We start from the raw sequence: 21947 nt of genomic DNA on the forward strand, positions 1-21947 counted from the left end.
CTGCTGAATTTCCTTCTCAGCTGATGTCTTATAGTAACATTTTCATCTAGTAAAATCTGATTAAGACATATTAAAAATAATCTCTAATACTGGTGGCATTTCATGTCTTGCTTTATACTCTAGCAGTATATGCGTATATGTATATAGGTGTATAGATATGTGTGGAATGATTGTCAACACACACATTTCTTTACACTAGTTTGACATTGTTATCCATAACATTGTATTCTAGTTTTGATTTGGAATAGGCTTCTCTGTATTTTCCATTGTGGCTACCTAATTTTGCATGTGTCTTCTGATATTTCTTGTCAATTGACAGGAAATATTTTGTATTTTCATTACGTTAAAAATTGCATCAACTATGTTCTGCAACTCGCAAGATAATTTCCACATCCAGAACAATGTCACACGCGAGATATATTTGTTTAAAACCTTGACTAAACCAGCTTTAAAATTGACATTTTGGCAGCCTGTGGTACTTAATAGGGTGTGTGTCTTAAGTTTTTTTTCAGTTCAGATCTAGGGTGTACCTTTGCAATCAATTTTCCCACTTTCCCCACTTAATGTACTTTAGTTGACGTCATAGACGGATCTTGCAGCACACAAGGTAGATTTCTTTTGTTCAAACAGAAACTGCAAGATGTGCACCAGGAACGTTACGCTTCATACGCTTCCGTAGGGAAAAAACATGGGTGTCAATGGGGAGCAAAACTCACCAAACATGTATTACGTGCACACTAGACCCATCTGTGGATCAGCACCTTATCACATTTCTTGATATTGTAAATATATCCACGGACTGTTTTTTTTTTCTCTTTTCCAACTGTGAGCAGAACAGAGCTTGTATGCAGAGGTAATCCTGATAACCATCAGCCACTGAAAAGAATAAATATAGCAGTAGGACAACTTAGCGAGAGAAGAAAATCTGAGCAATATTAGTACACTTTTAATAATTCCAAGAGCATGCCAGTGCCTGCTTTTTCTTGCTAGTTTTTTATTCTTTAGTATCTTATAAATTCCCTAAGCTGGTATAGGATAAATTTTGTCAATTTTGATTTCATAGGAGTTAGAAGAACGTTTACAACAGAAGCACTCGGAAGAACTTCAGGCGCTGAAAGAAACGCATAAACAAGCCATGGAAGGTTTCAAATTGGAGATGGAACAGGAACTTCAGACTCTACGATTTGAGCTGGAGGATGAAGGAAAAGCTATGTTAGGTATACTATTTTCACATTTGCAAGTGGGTCCAAAACCATTATTTCTACTCATACAAAATACATGCACATATATATATGTATGTGTGTATGTATATGTATGTATGTACATTGTAACGCTATAGTGTATCTCAGAGTCATTCGATGTTGACCTAGTTGTTCCTCTTAAAATCAGTGTAAGCTTTAACAGGCAAGTCCAAACTGTTCACTTTTGAAAAATCTTACCCCTAAGGTGTTCCGGAAGGAGTAAGCAACCAAATTTCATGCTGGAGAACGTTTCAGAAAGTAACTGGAATAGAATGACAGGACAGTCGCTTAGCTGGTGCAAACAGTGTGTTAGGTCAGCAGCAGTACTTGACAAAGCTGGGCTGTTGTTTTTAAATAATGTAAACATTTGCAAAATAAACTTTTCTTTTTGTTTGTGGTAACTAGCTTCCTTGCGCTCAGAGCTAAATCATCAACATGCAGCAGCCATTGACCAGCTAAGGCACAACCATCAACAGGAACTGGTAGCAGCCAAAATGGAGCTTGAAAGAAATATAGAACTCGGCAGGCGACAGGTAGGAGGCATTGCTGGCAACTGACTGTAGAACTGCATAATCAGTATTCATCTTCTCTTAGCTGGAGGCAAGAACGCTCGTGAACAAACAACAAATATGTAATCCTTCAAAGTCAGCCAGCACCAGCAGATAATGCATCCCTACCAGTTCACCTAAAGAGTTATTTTTAAAGGTCTATTCTTAAAGATGTCCTATAAAATTTGTGCATTAGGATATATTTGTATTTCCTGGATGCATGAAGACACAAAACACAATTATTCCTAAAACTACTTTGAAATATCTGCTGATTTTCTATCTGTGCAAACTATATGGTCATTAATTATTGTGAAGCTTTAAGAAGCGGCATAGATGGAAATAGAAAACTGAAAAAGGTTGATTTTATTACAGACTTTTTCTAAACTGAGGAGAATCATTATCAAAACCATAGGGATGGGTTCCAGCTGAGTTTCCCAGATGTAAGCTTCATTGGAATTTCTTATGCAAAGAGAATTACTTTTATCCATTTATTAGACATAGTATAAATACTATATAAACTATTCAGCACGTACTCTGCTGTGAGATATTTATGACCCTTATATACATAAGACAGGAGACTTCTGTATCGTAGTGGTGGTTGGTGCGGGGCATACATCTTGGGCCATTTTGTCCCATTGTATGGGGCTGTAAAGAGAAAAAGAGTTTCTCTATATTGTGTGCTGAAGGGGTAGAAAACACCAGCTGCCCAGCTCCCTGGTTCTTAGCGGTATCTGGCTTTTTGTTGTGTGTGTGGGGCAAAAGGAAAATGCAGTGAGCTACACAAATGTTAACAGGCAAAGACAGTGACGGGATTTAAATTTTCTCGCAGATGGAAATTGTTTGTTAAATAACTTTGATTTCTTCTTTGTTTGTATTTGTACACAATAAAAAACACTGCTGTTTAATTATAATTAGTGTCAGCATGTCAGCATTAAAACCTGAAAATATTGAATTGAAAGTTCTGCTCAGCTGTTATCTCCTAAAAGCAAGTCTTGTGCTTCTGGGACCCAAGTCTGTTTAAAATATTTTTTGACGCTGCTACTTATATCATAGGAGAAAGAATTTTTATGCCGAATATCAGACCTACAGGATGAACTGAGACACCGAGACCATCATATAGCTGAACTGGACAAAGAGATCCTGCATCTTCATGAAAATATAAGTGCATTGACCAAGGAATTAGAGTTTAAAGGGAAGGAGGTTCTTAGAATACGCAGTGAATCCAACCAACAGATCAGGTATGAATTTTTCCACTCTACACTCAAATGTGTATTGTTTCACATATTGTTTTACTTAAGAAATTTTACCATTTGCAGCTTTTAGTTTATCCTCTTAAGTGATGTTATGTATCATTTAGCCTTCTTTAGAAAAATCTATGCCCACTACTACTGAAGTTAGTGAATATTACCATACAGTTAAGCTGCGTTTTAGTGATACATTTTGGCATGTTGTAACAGTTTGCTCAAGTGTTGGTTTTTGGTGTTTGGGTTTTTTAAAAATTCATTATGTTTGTTTATTTAAAAAAGCATTAAAGGAGATGCATTTTCCATGAAATAAGCTAGAAGATTGCAGGACAGTAAGCCGTGGATTTTGGTGAATCAGTAATTCCTTCTGTATTGTTTGATATTGCGTAAAAGCCATTAGAAGCATGGCAGAAAATCATGATGAACAAACATGTCTGATTTTAGAATAACTCTTTTTTTAACAAAAAAAAAATTAAACAGGATGCATGAGCAAGATTTAAGCAAGAAACATGAGAAAGAGCTGGATGTGTTGACATCAGATCACATCAGAGAGAAACAAAGCATGCTGGCAGATTTTAATAAGACCCAAGAGCTGCTCAAGGAAATTAATTCAGCTTTACAAATTTCGTAAGTTTTGTTGCATTAAAAAATTTGTATGTAGCTGCGTTTGAGTGAGTAGTTTATTCTGGTGTCCGTAAGGTGCTGAAGATACTGCAGAGACACAGATGTGCAAAAACCTCAATCAAGTATGAGGCCTGATCTTGCATTCTTTAAGCAACACAATTCTATAAGCTTTAGGGGAATTTAGTGAGATAAATTGCCAGGGATTTGAGACCAAAAAGATTTCAGGTAGGAAAGATATTAAATCTGTGCAGTTACTAGAAAATTTGAGAAAACATTATTTCAAATGGTTTTTTTCTCAAACATTAATACATCTTTTTTGAGAACACAGGAGTTTCTTCAAGTTTATAAAGAGTACAATATTTGCTAATAAGAAGTCTGATCATAGCACGTGAGCGATGCAAACATTTTCAGGCTTGCTAACATAAGGAAAACGAGTGTCTGAAATGGATTAGATGAGCATAACGGTCACAGGATTCTTAGAGTGTCTCTGTGTCAAAATGCCACCTGGGGTTAGACCACCTCTGGGCAGAAGTGGTGTAGTAGTGTGTCGTCTAGCCAGTGTTTTCCTGTCTTCCACATCCTTCATTCTTTATCTCTGTCTGTGATGTAACCCGTTTGGTCAGGGTTTCTGGCTGAGGCGCATTGAGGGCTTCCTGACACAAGGTTGTCGCTGAGGGACTTGTATTTGCAGCACAACGGGTTTATGGCAGAGAAAAATAATTGCTTCTTAAGTATATGACAGAAAACTTGTTTTATGTAAATATCAATTAAAAATGGACAATGCATGTAATTCTTTCTTGATAATGAGCACTCAGAAATTATCTTCAGATAAGATGAATGTAAAATTGTAGTTCTTGCTCCCTTGTAATCATCCACAAGCACGCTCTTGTGTCCTGATAAATGTCGTAACTTGCCATTGAGAAAATTAGGTGTAAACTACCTCCTGTTTACTGCATTTGTCTATGAGAAACATGCCCCTGAGCAGCCACCAGAATTAGGTTTTGGAATGGTTTACCCTAACTTTTTCTCCGCTAGGTTGTTTGTTTTTCAGTGTCCTGAAATTTTCTGAATTTAGTTGGTTCCCTACTCCTGGTTCTTGCTCAACTTAGAGTTGCAAGGAAGCAGCCACTGGCCTAAAGACAGCAAACATTACCCAGGGTGCCCTGACCTGGCTTTCAGTGTGTTATCTCTCCTTAATTCCACTGAAGCAAGGAGCTGTCAAAAGAGGAAACTAGGTAAACCAAAAAAGAACAATAGAAGAGTTTTATGTGGCTGTTTCTTAAATAACTGTTTCTGGGTTCAGCCTCACCTAAAGCATGGCCTTGTGAACATTTATGAAATGGAGAATCTATCTTAGAGTAATTGAGAGTGGGTATCATTAATTAAGCTCTACAACTAGAGTCTTTAAATTACATATTACCCCTTTGAAACAGAAAAAAGCCCCAGTTCTTTGAAATATCTGAAAATGACAGCTGTGCATAACTGTGTACTATACTCTGGGGATCTGTATACAATAGTTTAACCCAGCATAAAATGTTCACACCAAAATTAAGCCAGCTGAGCATATTTCTGTTCTGCTGAGTCAAATGCCTTTTCTGCAAATAAAAACAATCATGTTGGTCACGTTCATGACGTTTTATGTAAATACATTATATAATCTCCTCAGATTATGTACAGGTTATTTGAAGGTTATAAGTATAATTTAATATGAATTGTTTTTTCAGATGCAACTCAAAGTAAAAATCACATAGCTGCTTCTGAAACGAAAATATTTATCTAAAGTGAGAAATTATGTCTACTTCCAGGTGTCTTGTGGAATTAAGGTTGAGCTTAGACACCTTAAATTAATAGATTTTTCTCAGGGTTTGTTTGGGATTTAAAAAAAAAAATTTCTTCTTTCCTTAACTTTGTTAAATTTCCTGAATCTGTTCTGAAACTTGGTTCACTAATCTACATGGGAGCTGAATATGTGAAACAAGTATTTTAGTGGTTTCCTTTGGAACAGTGTTTAGCAACACGGGCATTATATTTATATTTCAAAGAGATACAGTCATTTGAAATTGTCATGTCTTCAGAACTTTTTCTTAAGAAAAAAGAAAAACAGGGAGGTTTATGCAGTTATTTGTACAGTTACTCTCTGTTGGCTTATTTCACTTCTCTCCTTTAATGCTTTCCCACCAGGCCTTTCTAATTTCCTCCTATTTTTTTCAAATTTGTATCAATTGTTACATTTCTCTTAATCCAGATATCCTAATATCCAAGTGTTATTGCTTTTCTTTTGCAGCTCATTCCTATATTTCGACTCAGATGGTACTAAGTTGCTTTTGTGGAGAGGAATTAGTTACCTCTTAGTCTTTACTGTTCTTGGATACCTTTGTCCCAGTCTGTTTCACCTGAACTGAGGAAGACGGTGCCAGCCTTGTCTGTCTATCCAGTTTCTCCCGTATCACAAGCGTGCATCTTTATTCAGAGTAGTTACCTATAAAAAGAACAATTATACTGGTTTTTTTCCTCATCAAGAAAGGAACTGCCAGCTTCTAAAATTTAAGTATAATGCAATGCAGGCCTATATTTTACATAACAATCAACCTTAGCTATGTCTTCTGTAATTCTACTGTCCATATTATGGTTTTGAATGCCTTATTTTCACTTCCAACAGGCCTTTTTTCAAACACCTAGTACTGCATGCACAAGAAGGATGTTAAGTTTCTAGAATTTTGCCCAGATTATTAGTTGCTGGAGGAAAGGTTATGGTTATTGTTGATTTTTTTTTTAACTCAGTAAAGCTGAATGGTAACACAGAAATTAATTTACTTCAAGGTGGTAAGAAAGTCATCTTCTGTTTTTACTCCCTGAACTCTCTTTTGTACTAATGAAAGATGTAACTATTCACTCTTCATTTAACACTGGATCAGGCTAAAGGGGATATTATTCTTTCCTATAAAGTTTAGAAGAAATGGAAGAAAAATATAAAAACAGAGAATCAAGACCAGAAGACTTGCAGCTTATCTCGGAACTGAAAGACCTAATTGCAGAGCGGGACCAACTCATAAAGAAATTGATTGTAAGACTTTTATGCTCTCTTGGTTTAATATCTTGACAGATATAAAAGTTAATCTAATTCAAAGTGTTTGAAACGTATTTAAAGAACCAATCCTGCTAGCATGCTATTAATATTCTTTAACACATTATTCCAATGGTTCCAATGACTCATAATAGTAAAACTGATTAGATACAGAGAGATTTGCACAGTTAAGCATAATACGTTATTACAAAAAAAATTTCAGTATGACCTTGATCAGACGTCTCCTATCTCCTATCCTGGAATAAGCCAGCCATGTAAGCAATACAAGAAATAGTCTCTTCTGTGAGGTTTCTAAGACCAATTTCCTGATCCACTGAGCTTCCCAAATTCAGAGCACAACCCCCTGACTCAGGTTAGTCTGATTAGATCCTGATACAGAGGCAAGGAGGAGTGAGGAAATTCAAATTAGAGATCAGAAGTTAACTATACTGAGTCCTTCCCAGTGCATAATCCATTACGCTAAGCTCACTCTCAGGAGTATGGAACTGCAACACAACTGCGTAAATAGAAATGATTTAGTATTAAATATGAAATGCAATTTTTCAGAATTACCAGTTCCTTTAGAAACGCAACCATAAATTTATTTGAGATGATTTTGTAGGCAGATTTGGCCACTAACTGATTGAAAATGCGTAAAAAGAAGTTTCTATTTGTTCTTCTTTTTAGGAGGACAAAAAGTTCTATCAGCTGGAGCTAGTTAACAGGGAGACTAACTACAACAAAATGTTTAATGCAAGCCCTAATGTTGGTGTTATTAATCCATTGGTGAAGGTATGTTCCATGGACTTCATTGCTAAAGTGCAGAAAAAGAAACCTAAACTTAGGATGTAGTAAAAAGAAGAAATATGTGTGTGTGTGTGTGTGCCTGCGTGTATACATATATCACTCTTAAAAGACATGTTCCAAACAAGGAACATCATTTTCCATTTGTCTCTACTTATTTTTGTGTAGGTTTGTTTCTTCTGTGTGGTTGAGAGATCCACTGATACCGTTGCCTTAGTTTGCTAGACATGTATGACATAAAACACAGTTGCTTCTCACAAAACTGCAAAATCAAACCAGAAAAGTGAGAAAGGCAACAGAGGGCAGGACTGCAGCATTTAATGGAGACCAGTGACTCCCGTAACCAGGTTTAGTTTCGTAATTTTCCTTGGTTACTTTGGAAAGTGCAAGGGCAATTTCATTTTCAGGTGGTGCTCAGGATGGAAGAACATTAGAAAGGTAGCAGGAGAGGGTAAACTAAAGGAAGGGAATAAAGGTAAAAAGGGGAAGGAGAAGAGTATGGGAAGGGCGTGGAATGAGCCTGAATGGAGAAAGACAGAGTAATACTGGAGAACTGGAGTGACGAACCAGGTACGGACTGTGGGGGCAGCAGGAGACAGAAGTAGGTCTGTAGCCTTCTCAGTTATTGTCACCATATGGGATAGGAGTGAAAACACTTCAGTAGCAACCTTTGCCAGTTCTCTCCATCCTGCTGAACGGCAGCCAGTGAAGGCTACTGTACAAGAAGGCATAGTAGCCTCCCTGTCACTTCAAAAGCCAGCAGCATTCTTTCCTGAGGAAGATGAACAGACTGTGGTAGAGAACCTTAATTCTACTTCTTCCCACCACTTCAGGAGTAAGAATCAGTCCTTGGACATTTCTTTCCTCCTTGTGATAACCCATAGGTTATTTCACCTGCATGGAGAGGGGAGAGGTTTGTCCCTGCTGTAGAGGCAGAAGAACTCGGGAGGGTTCTGAAGCAGAGGGTAACCCAAGGGGCTCCACATGAGCAGCTCAGATGCCTGAGAGCTTTAGTGATCAAGGTTCAAGCTGTCTTTTTTAAAAGGAGGTCTGGCTCCATTATTTGAGATCAGGCTGTGTTATTTAGCTGAGCCTTACTGTAGTTTCACATCAGATCAGCTGATTTCCAACTTCTGCACAAACTCTGCTGCAAATTGTCAGTATTCTACATTTTTCAGCAGCCCAGCAGCTCTCGCAAGCTTATCTACGGATGTCTTACTTCTATGCATAACTGCATAAAGGACCTTAGTTTGGGCCCAGCAGAGACAATACCAGGGCTGCCAGATACAATTTGAATGCTTTGGTCTTATGTGATAAAGGCTGTTTGAAAATTTTGGAAGTTTGTCTGAACCACTCATTCATTAGGATGGGAAATGTAACCATCAAATATATAAGCCTGTGTTTTGTGTGAAATCTGAAGTGTTTGGGAAAATAACTTCAACATCAGATTTCCATAGTGATAATTCGTATATTTTTATAATGTGCTTCTATCATGTTTAGACTTTAAAACCATCTCGTATGGTATGCCAGAACGTTTTGATCTCTCATTTCATGAGTTGTGGACTATGTTACTTTATTTGTCAACACACGTACTGTGTTGTTGGAGAATGAATTACAAAGAAACTGAAAATCTCATTCTCTTTCCTCTTTTGGAATAAAAAGACAGAATTTATGGGTTACTACAGGCTTTGCATATTAATGCAGAATTACAGCCATTGCAGGATGTATTACAGCTTCTCTGATTTATGCAATGGATCTGTTTAGTATTACATTCAGTTATATTTGAAGTTTCTTAACACTTTGCATGAATTTCATGGAAACAATACACACAATTTTGTCTCTCCAGATTTGACTGCTTCAGAAGCATAGATTGTTTTATAGAGAATAAGAGATAAACTGTAGTATTTTCCTAAGAACTTATGTGGATAATATACATTTTCCAGAAATGAGCCACCTATGAAGCACACAGATTTAACTACAGTGTGTTCAACACACAGTTTTAAATACAGTGTATATTACCTTGCAGTTGTATTTTACATAGAGTCAGTTACTTTTACTAAACTATTTTTTCCACCATAATGCTATTTCTTGCTTCTTCAGCTACTACAGAAGTAGTAAAGTGTAAGGGACAATCCTAGTTTAATCCTTTGCAGCTGATGATCGTTCACTGTGATGAAAAAGACTTTTTTCTATTATAGCTTTCTGTTAGACTGTTGGGGTTTTTAATTGTATTTTGACAAACACAGCCACCACTGTGGCTACAATTAGTAGCATTTGCATGTGTCACGCCTGGAGAGGTCAGGCACCGAAATCAAAGCTAGCAGAGAGCTAAACAGAAGAAAGTACAAACAAACAACAGGACTCTCTCTGTCTCCGTTTGAACTTGTGCCCACCTCGAATAGAGCAGCTTTTCTGTTTCAAGTGGAATTCTGCTGGGAAATATTATATAGGAACATCATGAGATTCCACTTGTCTTCCACTTTATTTAGTTCCAATTTGTGTAGTTCATAAGCCCTTTAAGGTTTTTTTTTCTCCTAGCTGCTTTGTTAGAGTTGCATATATATAGTTGAATGAAAGCATTTATTATGTATTCAAGTGGTAGATAATTCATGAGAATAAATGAATCCATTCATTCAAAAACCCTATTTTTGGAAATAAGGCTTTTTTAATGTTAATATTTTATTGCGGACATAGAATATTTGATAGAAGTCAGAAAATACACACGGTGTTCTGTCACACAGCTATTTTTAAAAAGCTACAGAATGATTTGTATCATCCTTCTACATGAAAATATCCATAAAAGTGGAGGGGATACATACTGATTCCTTTGTATGATGTGTTATGGAGAGTAAAATAGTGACACGAAAGTAAAAGACACTAGTATTTTGAGTCCCTTGAAACACTATCAGTAGGAGTATGGAGAGTATTAGGGAAAGAAAAATGTTCAGTTGTGCCACCTGGTGCCTAAAAGTGGCAGCTGTAGTAGCATTAGAAGCCTGGCCTGGTCCTGGTGTAAGAAACTGAACTCCTGTACAATAATCTTTTTATCTTTAGCAGTATTGCTATAATGCTTGCTAACTAGGAGGGCGTAATTGATTTAAAAGAAACGTAGCTGCTTTACTAGGGTCCGTGTTCCAGTTACCAAACTGCCTCAGTGATGGGGTGAAACCTGTTGGAGAGATTAACTTCTTTCGTCACTGACAACTGCTGGAATTGCATTTGACAGCAGAGCTGTCCCACTGATATGGGGAAAAGATTTATGTAAATGTGAAAGGTTTAACAGACTAACTGACAATTTTGTGGAAAATTTCCTTCTCTTCAGTGTCTGAAACAGAGCAAAATGTTGTCTTGTAAGATCTCATATAATAGTATATTCATTATTACACCAAGTCTTAATAACTTAATCACCTTGATCAGAAATTTGATTTTTCTGTGAAAATTGGTGGTGTTCAGTTCTGGTCGAAGCAAATACTAAAACTACAGTTAGGAAAAATAGTCCAATCTGTCCCAATTGCTCTCCTTCAAGAAACCCCCAAACTAGCCATCAGTACAACTTTTAAATTTGCAGATTTCCTCACCTGTCCTGGTGCAAGAAGCCTTCCTTATGTTTGTTATTTTTAATGCAGCAAAAGAAGAAGAACGATAAATCAACAAACAGGTTTGTGAGTGTCCCCAATCTAAGTGCCCTGGAATCTAGCGGAGTGGTGGGCAATGGACATCCTAACCGCCTGGACCCCATTCCTAACTCACCCATCCACGATATTGAGTTCAACAGCAGCAAACCACTACCACAGCCAGTGCCACCCAAAGAGCCCAAGACGTTTTTGAGGTGAGCGCTGCCTCACCAATCTTTTTTTTTCTTTTTTTTTTTTTCCTTTTTTTTGCGCTTAACTCAGGAAAATTTTGCATTCCTATTGAGCTGAATTCCCACTCGCTTTATGAACCTTTCAGAGGTACAAGTACTCTTATGGCATTTTTAATTTTTACATTATATTTGTAACCTCTTTATAGTATTCCTTTTTATTGTAGGCCTTGTTGAAATGTGAAGTATTCTCTCACTTTTTCGTTAAGTCATGAACTTTGAAAACCTCTTTAGATACTTTAACAGAGCTCATGTGCTTCCAATTGTTTACATATATGAACAATTGTTTTAAATGTTTGTTTTACTGATTGTCTTTGAGGAATCGATATGAGCACAGAATTTCTTTTATTCCGTATGATGTGATAATGGGTTTTATGTAAGAAAACTATTTTCTGTGCTACATGAATGTTTTGTGTTTCCCCTTTCCTCACCTATATCAGATTGTTTCATAGGAGTAACCTTCCTACAGCAACAGGAAATGTGCATGCTGGGATGCTTCATGCTGAGCTTCCAGTAATCACAGCCGGCATTAAAGTCTCAAGTAATTCTCTCACAAAATAACCATTCTAAGGAACTTAAAAATGGCACTTTAGAGGCAGGATTTTAATCTCTTGGCCTTACATGCCTCACATGAAACGCGCTGAAGTGCTGTACCATGTTTAGTAGGTGCTGATCTCTTACCTCTGAGTTGGCAACTTAAAGCAATGGTCCAGAGTTGGCTGTTTACCCTCTGTTTTGGTTTCATGAGAAAGACCACATACCTAGCAACTGCTAGTTATAAAAGGAGATGAATAATAATATCTAAAATAGATAAAGGGAAACAGTCTATTTCAAGAAAACAATCTTTTTTTAAAAGAAAATCACTGTTGCTTATTTTTCCCTGTGCATGGGATGTGCATGAGTGTGCTCGGGTACCTGTAACATGCATGTGCATGAAGTCGTGGACCGTGATGCTGGAGTTCCCATTCCAAACTGGTTTGTGCTCTGTACTACCCAGTAATGCAGTAGGGATTTTATTACCGACTTTTACTGATAAAGGAACTTAATTGTGTAATGAAATTTAAATTAGAGTTAAGAGTTCTCTCTTGCTCATTTTGTGAGAATTTTTAAGTGTTCAAGGGGGAAACAAATCTCGTTTGCAGTGCGGCAGTTTTCCTTTTTCCTAGTATATTGGCATATCTTAAATGTGTGCATGAACAACAATGCAAGTGATAACTGTGATCAGTGTTAAGTATTAAAATAGTGTGTATTTTTGTTCAGTTGCCAACTGGTCTTTGTGAGCACATGTCTACAAATATGATGCTCGCATCATATTTTTGAAAATTAACTTTATGACAGGAAAAGGATGCTAAAAGAGGACCTCCTACAGTCACGCTTTTCCAAGAAAACCCTTTTTATTCTTCCTGAAAACCTACAGCCGTTTACGAGATTTGAAATCGTGTTTTCCAAAACATTGTTTGCCCACCCTGTAACGGGGCTTCTGAACTGACTTGTGCTCTGTGCTGCTGATGCTCTCCAATGGAGTGGATGATCACAGGTTCTGTAGGCAGACAGGAAGCCGTGCCCTGAGGCACAGCGGTAACGCGCCCGGGGAGACACGGGCTGTGCTCTTGGCTGAATATCCTCTGTGGGGTTTTGTCTCCTAACAAAGATTTGCACTCCCTGCGCAGCTGTGGGATAATTGTTTTTCTTTCTTTCTGTGACTGTAGCCCTCCTCAGACTGACGCTTCACCAGTGGCTTCACCAGACCCGCAGCGCCAGGAGTGGTTTGCCCGATACTTCACCTTCTGAGCGATGATTTGTTTTTGTGGCACAGCGTGGCGTGGACTGTGTGTAAGAGCATGACCTTAAGTAAACCCTCATGTGAACAAGCTTTCCTGTAATTTGTCAAACACTGTGAATGAGAAAGTATTTGTCTCTCTGATTTGAAACTGCACTGTATTTCATGTTCTATTTGTTGGAATCACTTGACATGGTACTATATAATGTGTGTAATTCTAACTATTTTTATTTAAAATGGAAGAATCTTTAAACTTTGTAATTGCAACATAATAAATTTTGGTAGAACAAACATAATGCTTTCCCCCTTTTTCCTGTAAATGTTTTTTCTTTGATTTCAGGTAAGGCTTCCCCCCCCCCCAAAAAAAAAAACCAACAAACAACACAACAAAAAACCCCATAATTGCATGGTTTTACTATAAATACAATTTAAATTGTAAAAGGAAGAAGTATACATATCGCGCTCGCTCTCCAGTTTGAGCAGGATACGCCTAATGCATCCCAATTTTATTCTGTTACTTTGTAGCAGTTTAAAAACTGTCTCTTTGTAACATTTAAAAGGAGGAATGTGAAATAAATCAAAACTAGCGTAGCTGCCAGCCTTCAGGGCACAGTAATTTTGACGAGAGGATGAAAAAAGCCACAGACCAGGAGCTGGTCACGGGGCGGGGCTGACTCCTTACCTGTTGCTCGTGAGATTTTGCCAGCTAGTTACAAGCACACATTTATCACAGTTTAAGCAGAAACCGTTCCCACAAGCTGTGTATTTTTTATGAATATTGACAGAAACATGCTTGAAACATCTAGAATATTGTACTAAGTATCTCTCCATAAATTAAGAATCTCCATCTTGAGCATATAGTCCTGCTTTGGATAAAATTCACATCTGAAAGGGGGGAAAAAAAACCCAACCAAACCAACCATCCCATGTTTTCCCATTTATACATACTACAGATGCGGATCTTTCATTAAAACTTAATTACCTTCCCTTGTCTATATTAAATTTTTTTCTTCTTCTTAAACTGATACGTGAAAATGTTTTTTCAGCTAGTGAGCATGATTCTTCAGTCTACACCTTTTATGATGCCAGTGTTGCTCAAGAAATTCACCGCAGCACATAGAAAATTAGAGCTTACTGTCTTTTTTATATTTTTTCATTCAAAGATTACCACAAAGTAACTCACACTGGTAGTCTCAGGGAGAAAATTGTCTCTTTGTTTTATGAATGTATTTTTAAGCTGAATCTCTTATCTTTTAAAAGCAGGAAAAAACATTTGAGTTATTTGAATAAGGCTTTAGTTAGCATATACGAAGGTCTTGAACTTTAATATTTCATCTGAAGCCCTGACTACATCCTTTTTTCGCTATATGCACAAAGGTAAATACCCAGATGAAGAGACTTGCTAATTACGAGTTTTATATGTAGTATATGTATAAATGAAAAATTTGTATGTTTTCATATAAACAATATAAAATCTTCTAAATGAACATTTTAAAACTTCTATCTTATAATTCAGCTTGAAAACTCCACTAAAAGCTGTATTCTGGTGATGCTGCCGTGGATTAAAGATGTACACAGCAGATTTTCTGTAGCCGGTGGACTCAACTGTAGGTATATGCAACTTTTTAATTTTAGAAGAAAGCCATATTGGGCAAAATGTCAGATTTCTTGGCTGTTACCCAAAATAAAATACACTAGCTCATTTTGTTAAAATGTTCTGAAGTGAGTGTTGCGTATTTTTTCCTGCATGCTTTGCAAGGGCTCAGCCTTTTTCTCCCATCCTCCACTTCACTTGTACGTTTTTACATATGGAATCAATAACTGACCTGTAATCCAAAGATGATAACATCTGCATTTACTTCACCTATTCAGTAAAAGGTGTGCCCATTGGGTTTTTTCTAGTAGGCATCTGCCTTTCAGAACGAAGGAGGACGTTAAGCACTCAGTTACCCTGTCTGCCACAGTCAGCAGCTGTTCTGCTACCCAGGCTCCTATAAGCAAAAACTAAACAAACAAGAAAAGCTCAAACCCAACTGAAAGCAGCCAGGGAAAAACTGATTTTCTACCAAATGGCTTTAAAAACTCTCTAAAATGGATTCCTAAAAAAAGTTACATCTGGCATTTGGGATTAATATAGGCACCTGCATTATCACAGTGCCGTTGTGTTCCTGACCTTTGCAGTATCTGGTGTTCTGGAATAACCTAGAAGTGCACGCATTTGTGAGCCCAGTTGTGCAGCGGGTTCTGCAGAGTCTCTGCTTACACGTGCGTGCAATCCATCCTAGCTCAACAGCCAACTCCAAGTAAGGCGGTACAGAATTAGCGTGAAGTTGCATAGTATTATTTACAACAGCGGGAAAATCATCTGGCTCTCAGGAGCTCACTCTGCACTCTGACACATTCAATCTCATTACCAGCACTTACTGTAACTAATTCCCCCAACCCTTCAGTTTTATTCAGAAAGAACAACAAAAGGTCAAAAAGCAAACAAAAAAAGCATGTAATATTTTAATCCTTACTGTGTTTTCCTGTGGAAGAAGGAAGTAACAGGCTATACTTGATACAGGGGCAAAATGCAGAGTTTCGTCAGGACATCATCATAATCATCAGTCTGAAGGCCAGGTTCGGCACTTCAGCCCGGATCGCTCCATTCACTCTGCGGTAAGTCTGAGTGCCAGTGAATTTCCCAGGTCAGCAGAAAACTGCCCTAGCTGACCCTTCTGACACGGTCTTACAGCACAGGGAAGAATTATGCCCTGAGAACTGTGTGGCTTTTTTTTCTGCAGCAGGAATTGTACCCAGAAGGTATACTTGGGGTGGGGGGTGGGAGGGTAAGCCCAAAGATGACTGAAAACCAAGCTGCAGTTGGTGCTAACACAGAAATCGCTTTATCAGATTGACTCCTTCCTTTTGCATTTTTTCAGTTACTTCAGCCTGTATGTACTATATTTACCTGAGACTTCAAGGAAATATTAGTCCTATGCGAAGTACTGACAATAAATTACATGGGTCGATATTACAGACTTTTTTTAACATTCTAATTCAGTCTAAATACATTTTCACATCCATTTTTCTCATCTGTTATTTTGGAAGAAAAAACAGATTATTTTCTAACTGGTTCAAGTAGTTTAACATGTACACGTTAGAATTAAATGTCTTAGATTTGTGATCTTTGATCACTTTAGAGTATCTATGTAAAGAGTACAAATAGCTATGTATTATAAAATTGGAGAATATAGAATATTTTGACTTTTTTCTTTTTAGGATATACCCATCATCTCTTCTTCCTATATGTTTCCTATAATGCTGCAAGAATCTTTGTTTTCCATCTTAAAGAATACAATTTTTTCACTCTTGATGTAGGTGGTCTCTGGAACTAAACTTTCCTACTTTTTTGAGACTAGGAAAGTCTTTCCACAAAGGACCTCCTTTGATGAGCTACACTTCAAAGCTGAAAGCAGCAGTCTCTTTGGGGCAAAATGCTTCCTTTCCTACAGGAAACATAGAGGGATTCTGAACTACAGCCCATGCTGCGGCACTTGCCTTTCTGGTGTGGCAGCTGAAAAAATTGGAGTCCTTTCTTGAAATTGTTAACAAATACGCTATCCCAGTAACCATAGCTAGAAAATCCCAGCATCTACTTTTGACTAATAGTCATTCACTTTTTTTCCAGCTTTAGTCTTACTCTGAAACTGTCTTTAAAATCTCTAGGACATGAGGAAATACTATCAGGAGATTTTCCTCATAATATTAGAAATCAGACCTGTTCACGATGTCAGAGCAATCTCTTGCTTGCTTACGGTTTAAGTTATATGTGAATTTTGTTACATGATCCCCGTGGTATCTACAGGTAAATTTCACTAATTCTGCACTGAGAAAATGAGACCTCAAGTCCTCCTCCTTTGCTGTAATTTACCTCCCTTAGAAGGAAAATGACTGAGTCACATTGCTTAAGAAAATAGTGATCTTCAACCTCCACTGCAGTCAACAGGCAGCTTCAAGGATGACTCAGCCTGCTTACTTCTCTTGGTTGCATAAAGAGTGTAGAGCAACAACAAATGTAACTGCCTCCATTGCCTAAACTTAGGTGTGAGGAACCCTAGCCTGTTTTGTTTTGGGGTTTTTTTAAGGTTTTTTTTAAAACTTTTTTTTTAACCAACATTTGCAAAAATACATCAGCTTTGAAAGCTGGAAACTGATTTTCCTTACAGGAGCCGAGTTGCTTTTTTCTTGCTATGTTCAGTGTAGTCAATTACAATACTGTTACTATTCTTCCTAGGAAAATGCTAAACCTTCTTTTACTATAATGAAGGTGAAACTCTAATTTATAATATTGTTGTTTAGCTACCTTTGGGTGTTGGGCACTGTTACCAGTTTTATGTATGTATACATTCCCCAGCAAAATCTTTAAATGGAAATATGACTCATGTCCATGTACAATTATATACAGACATCAGCTTGCAGTTCTAAAGCCAATTACTTCGCAGTGTATTTTGGTCTTATAAATAAACATCAATTTCTTTAGATACATTACAGTAATTGGAAGTACCTGTGCATAGTACTGAGGTCATCTAGCAAGACCAGGCAGCCAAGCTGAAGCAGAACTTTTCCTCCTGGGCATGACCAACTGCTGAACTTCATTTCTCTTAGTAACAGAACTTGCAAAACTGGGCTCAACATTGGGCTCTTTTACTGCACAACTGTGTTAACATTTATCATTTTCAAGCACATACACAATTAGACAACTCAAGCTTTGTGGACTGTACAAATTGCACTGTGAGTTCCTAGGTTAACGATAGGACTTATGAGGTGAACTGCTGGTTCACTCAGGAATCCTGCACAGTCTTCAGGACGTTTATAAATTGCCTGTCACTAGGGCAACTCAGTTATTTTCAGAGTTAAGCATGGCATAGAGAGGCCTGTTCACAATAAACAGCTGGCTGAACACAACGAGAAGCAGCTGCTGCCAGCAGTGCTGATAGCAATGTTGCTAGGGAACAAGAAGAGCCAAGCTTAAGAGAATAAAAGCATAATTCAATAATGACTACCAAAATCTGGCTTCATTATGACAGTGAGTACTCCTGGGAATTAACAGGCCTTCCACGTTCAACCTGACAGACAAAGAGAAAAGTTTAGAAAGCAGCTGAGTCTTTAGCTGGAACTATAGCTGTTTAACTTCAGTTACAGCTCATCAGCGTGATGGCTGGGCATCAAGAAGAGTTGGCACACTTCGGGCTGTAAATGCTGCAGGCAGCCTCAGTCACGGCGGGCAGTAGGCACGCCTTAGGGCAGAGACTGAAGCCCAAGTTTTCTGGTCACAGGAACATTCAACCACATTCACGCTACTTAGGCTAAATCTTTACCTAACCTGGGGGATCCACCAGCCCTTCTCAGCACTCGTGCAGCCTTGCCGGCAGGGTCCCAGTAGGACACTGGAGTGGGACATGTACCAGCCGCCCCAACCACGGCATTAGCGGGCAGGTCTCGTACTCCTCTGGGGCGTTTCCCAACTGAGGGCACACGCTATATTCTGTAACACTGAAAAACAGAGAAGTGTTTAGTCATCATTTACTTCATAACCACACAAGAGCATCAGAAGTGACCTGAAAGCAAAAACAGCAACACTGCCTTATGTAAGGGAGCCATTCAAACCGGGAAAGCATTCTGAGCCCAGGACAAGAGAGCTTTTCAGGCTTCTAACTACTAGCACTGTCTCCATCCTTTTATTTGAGATAATTACTTTTTCTTGTCCTATTCTACACTGTGATTTCAAAAGGGGCTCCCTCATGGATTTTCAAATGGGTGTGACATTTTTTTGATTACTTCTTTGTTAAGCAAATATTCATTACTCAGCTAAGCACATAACTGTTACTAGTTATTGTTAGATAATCATTAAATGATAAATACTTCAGTTTCTTTCTTGTAGGAAGCACTACCTAATCGCAGCCTTTACATACCAATATGAGTTACTTGCTCTGTAGCTGTAATGAGCCGCTCCAGCTGCGTTCTTTTTCATCCGGCTGCTCTAATTGTTTAGGCTGCAAAACGCAGAGTCCAAGGAAGGACAGACAGGTACCTCCAGGAAATCACAAAGATTACAGCTCTGCCATAGCAGAAGCCAGGTTACTGTGCTGATCTAACACGTCTAGAAACAGCTGCCTCTCATGGTTAGAAAAAAAGCAGCCTGGTTTTTGGTACCTTGCAAGACAGCAGCGTGAACTGACTAAGGTTGGCACTGAAAGCATGTTGCAGAGACAGGACTTGCTTGGCACTCCACCCAGGGTAATCTTTACCAGAAACAGTTTTGAATTTTCCCAGTGATAAATTTATGTGTTAGGTGCAGATCTCAGCAGTACTTTTGGAGCCATATCCATTCAATTGGTTAGAATATGACCATTTTATAACGCAAAATATTTTTTGCTTCTAGAGACCTATCCAAGGGTTAAAACATTTCCTCTTTATAAACAACTGAAGCAGTCTCAGACTTTTGTTGTAAACGCGGTTTCATTCAGATAAGGATTTAGGCAACATCTGCAAGTAGCCTGATGCTACTTGTAGTAGCAAGTCTGTATTTGCAAACAACGCAGGACAAATAAGTGAGGTTCTATCCACTGATTTACTGGACAGGAGTCACAGGCTGGAATCCCATTCCACTAGCTTGTGGAGTAGCAATTCAGAGAAATGTGACTGGTGATGTAAAGCACCCACAGTTCCACCAAGAAGCTTTTCCCAAATATTCCAAGACCCTTCCCTTCTCCGCTGGCCAAACGTTCCTCGGATCAGCTCATGGATGGCGAGATATTCAGTAGAGTTAACAGAGGTGAAGCAACTGCTACGGCTTTCTTATTCATAAATATAATGTATTTAAATATATTTGGGAGAAAAACACGTTAGACATTCAAATTAATTATCTTAGTTCAACTAAGGCATGTAAGGCAGTTACTTTACATATTGAAGCCATGCGTCGTAACTTGATCCAGAGGATTTTTTTTTTTGTTTGAAAAGCATTGATTTTCCCATCCACCGACTCTAAAAATTTGTATTTAAATACAAATTTCATACATTTCTTCTGATATCTTTTTATTATAGAACTGTTGGCACAGTTCTGATACCTTGATGATAGTATGGTACACTTTTTGGTCAAGATCTTACATGGGCAGTGATATTTGTTTTGACTGCATATCAATAATTCATGATTAATACAAGCCAACAATGGGAGGTCCTGGGAGTAAGGAGCTCAATAAAGAAGTTTCAAGATCCTTTGAAGGCTTTGAAGTTAAAGGGGCATTAAGTTATTCTCTGTGATTTCACAAGACTTGACAGTTTCCTTATGCCTGGGACTCAATTTTGAAACAAAATTAACTATGTAAAAGATAAAATATTTCCAATAGTTAAAGCACATCACTAGTGTGATACACACTCAGAGAAAAGAACATACAGATACGACACTATTCAAAATGCCACACCACAAATTCTGGGCAAAAGGAAAAGCTTTAGACCCTCCAGCAAACCCTATTTTCTGGCTGTATTAAAAATGAAATTCCCAAACTTCTCAGACTTTGCTATGATGTGCCCTCACGAAGAAGCGGGGAATTGACTGGTTTGTTAGGCAGCTCGCTTTGAAGAAGCCAGATTTAGACTTCATGAGCATTTGGGGGTGGCAGGGAGCTGCAGCAGCAGCGGATACGAGCTTCGGGTACCTCGGGGCTACCCCTGCTGCACCGCGCCCGGGCCTGCAATCCTCCCGCGTTGCACCCCGGAGCGGCGTCGCTTTGTAACGGCGGAGCAGCGACAGGGACGTTCAGGCAAACCACAGCGCGCAGCACCGCGGAAAACAGAACCCGTCGGTGTAGCGTTTGCTCGGGAGAGGCAGGGCAGGCGGGACACCCAGCCCCCGCACCCACGGAGCGCCCTGCTCTCCCCGCAGGCCGCCGGACGCCTCATTGCCGGGCGGGGGAGCCGGGCCCGCCGTCCCGCTCCCCGCGGGACCGGACCTCCCGCGGCCGCGGCGCCTCTCCCCACCCGACGGCGGCTGCGGCCCCGGAGGGAAGCGTCCCGTCCCCGCCCGCCTCCGGCCCCGGGGCCGCTCCCCGCCCCACCGCCCCGCTCGGGGGCCGCCGGGCCCGGGCGAACAGCGCTGAGGGGGCGGGGACGGAGCCGCTTCTCCTGCCGGGTGAGGGAGCTGCGGCCGCTGCTTCGGCGCGGCGCGGCGGCGGCGGGAGTCCGGCCGGAGGGGAGGCGGCGGCGGCGGGCGCTGCAGGTACCGAGCGGGAGAGGGGCGGCCGGGGAGCGCTGCCCGCCTCCGCCTGCCGGGCGCGGTGGCGGCCCCGCACACGCGAGCGAGGCGGGGCGGGACGGCACGGGAGGCGCCCGGGGCAGCGCTCCGCGGGCGGGCGGCTGAGGCGGCGCTCTGCCGGCCCAGCCCGGCCCGGCCCACCCCCGGTCCTGGCGCGCAGCGCCCGCCCGGCCGCGCCGCGTTCAAAACTTGCCGCGCTGGCGGCGGCTGGGGCGGGAGCGGGAGACCCGGCTGCGCGCTGCGGGGCGCCCCGCGCCTGGGGCGGGGCGGGGCGGGACAAGCGGCTGCCGCCTCCCCTCACCCCCCGCCAAGCGAGGGAAGGAGCGGGCCACCGGGCGGCTGCACTTTCTTGCATTACCGGGGAGAAACCGCCCGATGCCCGGCGCTTCCCGCCGCGGGGTTGACTGACTGACTGACTGACTGACTGACTGACTGACAGGAGGTGGGACGAAGGTGACTAACTGGCGCGGGGCGGGTCTGATTG

General features: G+C 40.0%; 2 protein-coding genes across 12 annotated transcripts in view; both read left to right on the forward strand.

The window, feature by feature from the left end:
* FAM184A (family with sequence similarity 184 member A) overlaps positions 1–14884 on the forward strand; it is a 78852-nt gene extending 63968 nt beyond the window's left edge. For 2 of the 9 annotated variants that reach the window (XM_064447392.1, XM_064447393.1), the window contains 8 exons: positions 1064–1217; positions 1647–1774; positions 2843–3027; positions 3514–3660; positions 6604–6721; positions 7409–7513; positions 11152–11354; positions 13097–14884. In XM_064447392.1, coding sequence (XP_064303462.1) covers positions 1064–1217; positions 1647–1774; positions 2843–3027; positions 3514–3660; positions 6604–6721; positions 7409–7513; positions 11152–11354; positions 13097–13178 — 1122 coding nt within the window. In that variant the 3' untranslated portion in view covers positions 13179–14884. The remainder of the gene's footprint in view (positions 1–1063; positions 1218–1646; positions 1775–2842; positions 3028–3513; positions 3661–6603; positions 6722–7408; positions 7514–11151; positions 11355–13096) is intronic. The other 7 variants (XM_064447395.1, XM_064447396.1, XM_064447397.1 and 4 more) reach the window with 6 other exon arrangements.
* A 6109-nt stretch (positions 14885–20993) lies between these two features.
* MCM9 (minichromosome maintenance 9 homologous recombination repair factor) overlaps positions 20994–21947 on the forward strand; it is a 57502-nt gene continuing 56548 nt past the window's right edge. Inside the window, exon 1 of one of the 3 annotated variants that reach the window (XM_064447391.1) lies at positions 20994–21427. The gene's annotated coding sequence lies outside the window, so the exon portion shown is untranslated. Of the gene's footprint in view, positions 21428–21727; positions 21917–21947 lie in introns of those variants that run through there. The other 2 variants (XM_064447389.1, XM_064447390.1) reach the window with 2 other exon arrangements.

Source organism: Phalacrocorax carbo, chromosome 3 (assembly GCF_963921805.1).
Source record: "Phalacrocorax carbo chromosome 3, bPhaCar2.1, whole genome shotgun sequence".
Lineage (NCBI taxonomy): Eukaryota > Metazoa > Chordata > Aves > Suliformes > Phalacrocoracidae > Phalacrocorax > Phalacrocorax carbo.